Source organism: Nicotiana attenuata, unplaced genomic scaffold (genome assembly GCF_001879085.1).
Source record: "Nicotiana attenuata strain UT unplaced genomic scaffold, NIATTr2, whole genome shotgun sequence".
NCBI classification, from domain to species: Eukaryota; Viridiplantae; Streptophyta; class Magnoliopsida; order Solanales; family Solanaceae; genus Nicotiana; species Nicotiana attenuata.
Window position 1 is genome coordinate 80,220 of NW_017671865.1, and position 8,275 is coordinate 88,494.

Genomic DNA, 8,275 nt, shown 5'->3' on the forward strand with positions numbered 1-8,275 from the left:
AGGGGGAGGGGGTAGATGTGCGCGTATCTGCTTTACTTTACCCCAAAAGGAAAAAAATCGCCAACATCTTTCACCAAGATCTGCTATTGTATGTACAAAGTGAACCTTAAATTCACTTCCTATGAGATATCATTCCTTATATGATGTTTGTTAGAGAAACTTTATTTCAAAGCTTGCGGCCGTGGATGACACTTGAAACCGAGCAGTTATTCATCCTTATGCCCGGTAGCACTAAGCTCCCTCTATTCACGGGGTTTGGAGAAGGGCCGGGCCACAATGGTCTATTGTACGCAGTATTACCGTGCATTTCTGCAAGAGGCTGTTTTCATGGCTCGAACCCGTGACCTCCTGGTCACATGGCAGCAGCTATACCAGTTACGCCAAGACTCTCCTTCTTTATCCATCCCTATGGAAGGTCTTTATTTAACTAGTCATGTCATTTTAGTAATTCACTTTGTCAAGTTGTATATGTGATCATATTAGAATTAGGAGACTCATGCTCTAGGTGAAGTTGAGATGAATAGTGGACTCGAATATGATATTTCTGCCAGTTCAAGTTCAAGGATGACTTGTGGTCCAACCCCTTATAAAAGCAGTGGAAGCTCCTCCCTCTTGATTGCTGCCATGTGATTAATAAATAATGATTGGACTTCAGAATCTGAGACGGGTTTAAATGGAGCGACATTGACAGTCTGGATTCATATAGCCGACCCTAGCTTACTTTGAGTATCTGCCTTTGCATCGGAGCAAGGAGGAGAGCTTTGAATGTTGTCAATGTTATGCAGGTGAGATTATGATAGGTAGAGTAGAATAGAAACAGAGGATAATTGTATTTCTGGCCAAGCTTATTTGTTTTAAAATTAATAGAATTGTGCTTCTTTATTTTTTAAAAGTTTGCTTTTGATAATGATGATGTTGATTATAATTTATTCAAGTCTACAATTAGTGTTAGAAGCTGTAACATACAACTTCCATACCAAGGATACAAGTACTGCTCACAGCTCTTTAAAATATTTTTTATAGTCGGTGCACAGAAGTTAAACTCTTTCTTTACAATGGAGTCAAGTACAGACCGACTACCGAGTTGGCACAGTTTCTTCATGCTCCTGGTGGAAATAAAAGATGATAAAGTTTTCTATCAATTAACAACAATAACAAATCTAGTGTAATCTCATAAAGTTGGATCTGAGGAGGGTAGAGTGTATGTAGACTTTACTCCTACTTTTGTGAAGGTAGAAAGATCGTTTATGGAGATTCCTGGCTCAAAGAAAAAAAAAGATAATAGAATAATCGAAGCGAAAGAAACAACTCACCTATCAAATATCAAAAATATCAAAATAACGACAAGGAATTTACAAAAGATAGAAAGTTCTCGTGACCTCTAAGCTTTTACCAACTCACACATTGGTAGAAAATAAAAGCTGATGAAGTTTCGATTATATCTATCAATCAATAAATCCATTATCTTAGTAACCTCGGGGTTAGCTTAATTGGCAAAGGTTGAGGGCTTTGTGTCTTAGATTATAGGTTCGAGTTCTACACCAAAGCGAACAATTAACTTTAGTATTTAAGTAAGGGTAAAGGTGCATGTTCATTATTCTTTGAGTTTCGAAGGCTGCGGTTGACCCAAAGGATCCACTCCATACGGAATTAGTAAAAAGTTGAGCCTAATATAATTTTGTTTATCGTGAAGGGTTAGAAGTAATTGACAATCCACTAAACCATACTACGTTACGTTAGAAATTTAATACGTTTAGTTCAATTGACAAGATTGACTAACACATCAACAATCTAAAAAGCTATATATAGGTTTTGAGTTCAATTCTTCTATGTGATTGGAGTAACTTTTTTTAATCGTTTCCCATATTTCTATCTATTATATTATATATTATATAGAAAAAAAAAAAGATGGTCGACCAAGGGCATATATGTCATTTCATAAAATTTCATGTTTGCATTTCTTAAATGCATAATACACGTGGATCCCACATTCCTCTAGCCACAACTCTCCTTTAAATGCACTATGCATGTGTTGATTAGACTGTTTGTGCAGTGCAAATGCTCATTTCCAATCTTTTTCTCATTTTGGAAAATTATTAATTTTGTTTTATTTAAATAGAAGTTTCCATAGAGAAAATAAAATTAATTTTTAAATAATACAAAAACAAAAAGAAGTATGATATTTACAAGATTTTCATATTTACCCATACTATCTTCAAGCAATTTGAAAATAAAAATTAAATGATTTTCAACTATCCATACTATTTGAAAACGATTTCAAACTAAATATTTTTATATTCAAAAGTAATTTCAAAAAATATAGCTTGTTAAACCTCAAAAGATAATTAACTAACCACCAACAAATAATAATTTTAATAAAATTGCAATGGGGCCCGTATACGGGCCTTTCCTTATCTAGTTCTACTTATAATAGCTGATGTTACTAAACCTAATTACAATTTGACGTAATTAGGGGTGGAAAAATGGTTTTAAAAAAAATGATCACTAGAAATTCTCCCCAAAGTGATCATATTCAAGAAGTTATGGATAATATGGATGTCCATATTATACGCCGGTTAACCGATTTTTTATCTGTATTAAATATGGATCGGGTCAAATAATTTATCCGTTTTGCATTACCCGTTTTCGACATGTCATATCTGACCCCGACTCGCCTGTTTGTCACCCCTAGACGATAGTTGTTTCATTTATATTCCACCTTTAACTTAAATAAAGAACGGTAAGAATTAGAACGATAATATAACTAAATTACCCTAATTTATTCTTTGATTTTAATTCAATACTACTCTTCCTTCCACCCCATTAATTTCTCCCCACATTTATTAGGGTAAGGGTTAAGGTGGAAACATAAATAATTCTATCTTAATTTTTAAAATGACAATTGCTTCGAACCAAGTATTTTTAATAACCACGACAACTAAAATGGACAGGAGGGAGATTAGTTGCGACTCCCAATATAAGCATCTAAAGGAAATGAATTTAATATTTTCTAAATATAGGTGTCATTTGATCTTCCTATTGTAGTTGAACAAAATAGATTTGAAAATTTGTCTCCCTGATCTTCTCTTAATATGATCTCAACTATAATGCAACTATCTTTGTTTTTGTAATTCTCATGTTAGGTAGGTAGCTCATATCCTGGATATGGTTTGAGAGTTAAGAGATTTCTTTATTGTTAAATTCACATAATTTCCTTTTTCTTGTCGCTTTCTTCGTAATGGTTCAGCCAATCAAGGATCGTGATGAGATGGATAAAACCCTTTCATCGTAATAAGAGCTTTCGAGATCGAGCCTTAAGAATAAAAAACATCCGAATGAAAAGTATTTCCCCTTTTAATGAACCTTATGCAATATGAATTTGAATTAGTCGAGACCCCAAAAAAACAAACAACGGACCTCGGGCGGAAAAGAAAACGGATCAGTGGACAACAAGATCTTTTCTTGATTTAATTTTTAATTAATTATATATATCCAAATTGTAAATGAGAAAATGAAAAAAGTGGTAGGAACATGGAACATGAGAAGTAGTGGCTAAGGTTATCCTTTATTCGTTTACATTGACTTCAACTTCTGTTACTTCTCAACGTCGCTATTGTAGTTTATTGATAAAATCTTGTGTTATGCATTAATTATATCTAATGCTGTTCTACGAAGTTATTTTGTCAAACATCTAATGGTGAAAATAGTATGGGCTGACCAGTTTTTGAACTGGTAATCGAAAAATAGTTAATATTTGCAAAGTCATTAAAAAATAGTCAACTATCTTATGTGGAGATAAAATATGGACAAAAATATCCTTGCTGAAACACGGAAAGTTCCAGCATAATATGCTGGATTATATAGCTACTACGTGTAAACTTCCAGCATATTATGTTGGAACTCCAGCACATTATCCTGAAATCTCATATGTAAAAAATTCGAACTCCAGCATATTATGCTGGAATATTTTCGGATTCTTAAGGGTATTTTTTGTGCAAATTTTATCTTTACATAAAAAAATGCCTAAATTTCAATTACTTTTGAAATTATGACTATTTTTCAATTACCTTTTTCCTTATCAATGTTGTTTTGTATATTAGAATGCCATGTCAATTTCTTGATTTTGGCAAGAGGAGAGAAATTTGTCAAACTCGAATCTTGTTTTATTTTTAAGATTATAAATCTCACATTTTAATTAAGAAGCTTATCTGTAAATGTTCTTCGGATACGACTCGATAACATAAAAAAGTTACTTATATACTGACGCTTATATAACTTAAACTCTTCCAATAATTGCTCACGCAAAATAAGTATTTAAATTAACCAAACTACATCACTGTGTGGTTACTGCTCACAACTCTTCAAAAAAAAAAAATGTAGAAGAGGAGGAAATTAAAATAACAAAATTAGAATTAAAGTTTCTAAATTTCACAACAAATAATTAGCTAAATTAAGATCTCTTGAGTCCGTTGTACACCCAAATCACTCGATATCCTATTACACAACTGCATACAAAAAAAAATTATAGTTAGTTTCACATGTTTAATTTGAATGCTTTACAACTTTATTTCAACAAGGTACGTAGACGAGAATGTCGAAATATGTATACCTGTCTATATACTGTAGAATCCCCTGAAGATTTTTGTAACTCTACGACATATAAGGATGGAATAATCTCGAATACCTGCAAATTGTGCATCGAGAAAAAATTAGTATTAACTATTTTTTTTATAACGTCAGTGTACAGAAATTAAACTACAGATTATGTGCAGTAAAATGTTACATACGTACCTCCGCGACTACCGAGAGAGTAGATGGGCATTTTTGTCCTTTGTACTCTTGTAACACTTTCAACTGCAATATATGTGCATGAAGAACATAAGACGTATGTATATATATATATATATATATATATTATACATAATCAATGTATATTTTGTATATATTTGACTAGTAATTGTAATTATTACGTTATAAGCCCATGCAAATATAGACAGAATATCTACTTCAATATATACTAATTACCCTTCCATGTCTTTTTTGTACTTGAAATCCCATTTGTGTTACTGTATTCTCAATCCTGTCCAGCAACTGTTTTGGTAAGAGATTTGATGTAAATCTGATTTTCCTCTCAGAAATGTCCTAAAATAATTCAAAATAAAATGTAAGTCTAGGTTTGTTATTTTTTCATTGCATAATATGGTAAATAATTCAAAATTAGAGTTTACCTCTTTCTCGAAAAATCCAGAAAGATCTAGACAAGATGACATCCCTATTAGTTGAAAGGCATTGATAAGGGAATGTGATTCCGGATGTCTTTGCGCGCCAGTCGGCTGTAAAACAAGTCATAGATATTTGTGCCGTCATAAATCATTTCATTAAAGATAAAATAAGAAATTTAAAGTTATGAATATTGTTCCTAAAAAAAGGAGCACAAAGCATTTCGCGTTCGTGCATGGTTCGGAGTGACCGCACCCCAAGGGAGTGTGATGTAGGCAGCTTACCCTGATACAAGCATCAGTGGCTGATACCATGTAACAACTCAGCCCCCTAGTGATATTGTCCGCTTTGGACATAGGCCCGCACTGCTTTAAAACACGTCACTAGAGTCTAAGGTCTGTCTACTTATATACCTAGCATCTCTCTCGTGTTTTGTCGATGTGGGATTCGGCACAGCGAGGACGCTGAGTCCCTAAGGGGGGTGTATGTGACACCCTAGCCGAATCTGACATCGGCAAAACACGGGAGAGATGCTAGGTATATAAGTAGACAGTCCTTAGACTCTAATGACGCGTTTTAAAGCCGTATGAGCCTAGGCCCAAGCCGGAAAATATCACTAGTAGGATGGGTTGTTACATTCTACGGTTCAAACACGTGACCTATATACAGAACGAAAAATATATACTGCTGTTAAAAAGAAAGGTGTGTCACATAAAGTGAAATTACCGTTGATTCTTGTACTGTTAAGACTTGATTATCTGTTGATATATGATCACATTCCAAATCTTCTTCATATGGATTTGCTGGAACATAATCTTGTTTAAACCATTCGTCTATTTTGATTTCTGCCATTGTTATACGAGTACGTGGATTGGGATCAAGAATCCTCTTTATAAGATTCTTTGCTCCTACGGATAGCCATTTTGGTATATGAACATCTCCCTTAAATATCTGATTTCATATAAAAAAAAAAAATTATAGTTATAAATTGTTTTATCTCTAGAGGCCATGGAATATCATACACAAAGGAAAAAGGTACAAGAAATTTATTTTACCTTTTTATAAAGTATTGCGAGGTTTTTATCGTCAAAGGGTAATTGACCCGTGAGAATTACATATAAGATAACACCACATGACCAAGTATCTGATGTCGCACCGTCATATCCTCTGTTAGAAAGAATTTCAGGAGCAACATAGTTGGGACTACCGCACGTTGTATGCAATAAACCATCATCCTATAAATAACCAAGAAAGCTCATTAAGCTTGATTAATAAAATTAATGTTTCAAATATATAAATTAAATAAATAAAATGTGTTTCTTTAACAGGTTGTGAGATGGACACACATTTCAATATAGTATCAGAGCAGACAGAAGTTCTGAATTCAAAATGTATTGTCACTCACTATCAATAAAATTTCCATGAGCTTGACCAATGAAAAATAATCAAACCCGCACGTGAGAAACGTAAATATATATCGTCAATTAAGCTCCATACGTACCCAAAATTGCTGAGGCAAAGCACTAAGCCCAAAGTCCGTTATTTTTATGTTCCCTTTTGTATCAATGAGGACGTTCTCTAACTGCATTTCATAATTATACAGATGTTAAAAATATTTATACAATCAAGTCACTTAAAAAGAAATTATAAATAACTTTATTTAATACTAGCATTGACGGGTAATTAACTTAAAATAGATAGTATGTAACCAATTATAACACACACACACACACACACACACATATATATATATATATATATATATATATATATATATATATATATATATATATATATATATATATAGAGAGAGAGAGAGAGAGAGATAGAGAGAAAAACACCGTGAAAAGAGGCAGACCCACCGCGTTGGTTACGGGTTAATATGGATATATATATATAATTCAATACTTTTTGCGAAGATAATATATTTGAAATCAGTTATTATTATAGTATTAACTTGAGATTGCTGTATATAAGGATTCATAAACTTCAAATCCTATCGGTGTATATGGGGGGAAAGGAAACTCGGCAGAAAATTAAATTCTATTGTTTCATTTAAACTTGGAGCGTGAGTCAAGGAAAATGTTTGGAAATGGTGGAATAAATGACAGAACATAACGTACTATAATACGAAGAACTATTTAGATGAAATTATATTTTAATTAAATTAATAATTCCAAACTCAGTACGTGACATTTTTTGGTAATATATAAACGTTTAGTGGAGATGTCGTGATAATAAATTCAAATTAAAATAATTGCAAATCATGTGGAACTTATTATTACTATACTACTTGCATGCCACCTTGAGTTAAAAGTCGAGGCAGACACTAATTACATCTTTTTCTAAGTAACCTAAGGAAGAAAATGAATTTTTTTTTGTCAGGAACCTAATTAAATATCGATTGAAGTAAGTAGTTTTTGTTGGGATAATATTAAAACTTTAGATGAAGATTATTATATATGTCAAATTATCAAGAAAAAAAAAAATAAGTAAGTGTACTTGAATCTATAGTGCCCCAAATATTTTTCGGTCTTGCGATTATCGATCTTCCAAATCAAGACGCAATCAGCGTGATAGAATTAACTTAGCAAGAGGATTGTTTAATTTTGTAATGATGCACTGAATATCCAACATAAAACCAAAACAATCTTGTCACCTAAGTTTTATGCATGGGCAAAGCTAGAGTATTAGGTACGAGTTTTGACGAAATCCTATAATATTGGCTCAGATTTAATATTTGTGATAGAAAAATATATTAAATATATATAAATATTTAATTTCAAACCTAATAATTAAGACGGGCAATAAATTCAATGACAAGTCCATAACCCATAAATTTTAAATTCCGACCCCGTCATTTTCGGGCCATTGGCTGAACCCATATCTCCTAGTCCGTGGTCCTGCAGACAAGCTAAGGTCCCATGTCCATATACATCATACTCCTAAATTTCCACAAAAATCATTGATTTTGACTCTTATGGTTACGGAGTAGTTCATCATGTGGTAACGTCTAGAAAAATCTCATAATAAAAATGGGGGGGGGGGGGGGGGT

At 32.7% G+C, this 8,275-nt stretch overlaps 1 protein-coding gene across 1 annotated transcript in view; it reads right to left on the minus strand.

The window, feature by feature from the left end:
• Positions 1-4,290: 4,290 nt before the first annotated feature.
• LOC109210615 (CBL-interacting serine/threonine-protein kinase 1-like) overlaps positions 4,291-8,275 on the minus strand; it is a 5,902-nt gene continuing 1,917 nt past the window's right edge. The window contains exons 3-10 of the mRNA XM_019374061.1: positions 6,722-6,802; positions 6,276-6,455; positions 5,947-6,171; positions 5,229-5,333; positions 5,026-5,142; positions 4,792-4,854; positions 4,610-4,684; positions 4,291-4,505 (exon numbers count right to left, since the gene is read on the minus strand). Of these exons, the coding sequence (XP_019229606.1) occupies positions 4,446-4,505; positions 4,610-4,684; positions 4,792-4,854; positions 5,026-5,142; positions 5,229-5,333; positions 5,947-6,171; positions 6,276-6,455; positions 6,722-6,802 (906 nt within the window). The 3' untranslated portion in view covers positions 4,291-4,445. The remainder of the gene's footprint in view (positions 4,506-4,609; positions 4,685-4,791; positions 4,855-5,025; positions 5,143-5,228; positions 5,334-5,946; positions 6,172-6,275; positions 6,456-6,721; positions 6,803-8,275) is intronic.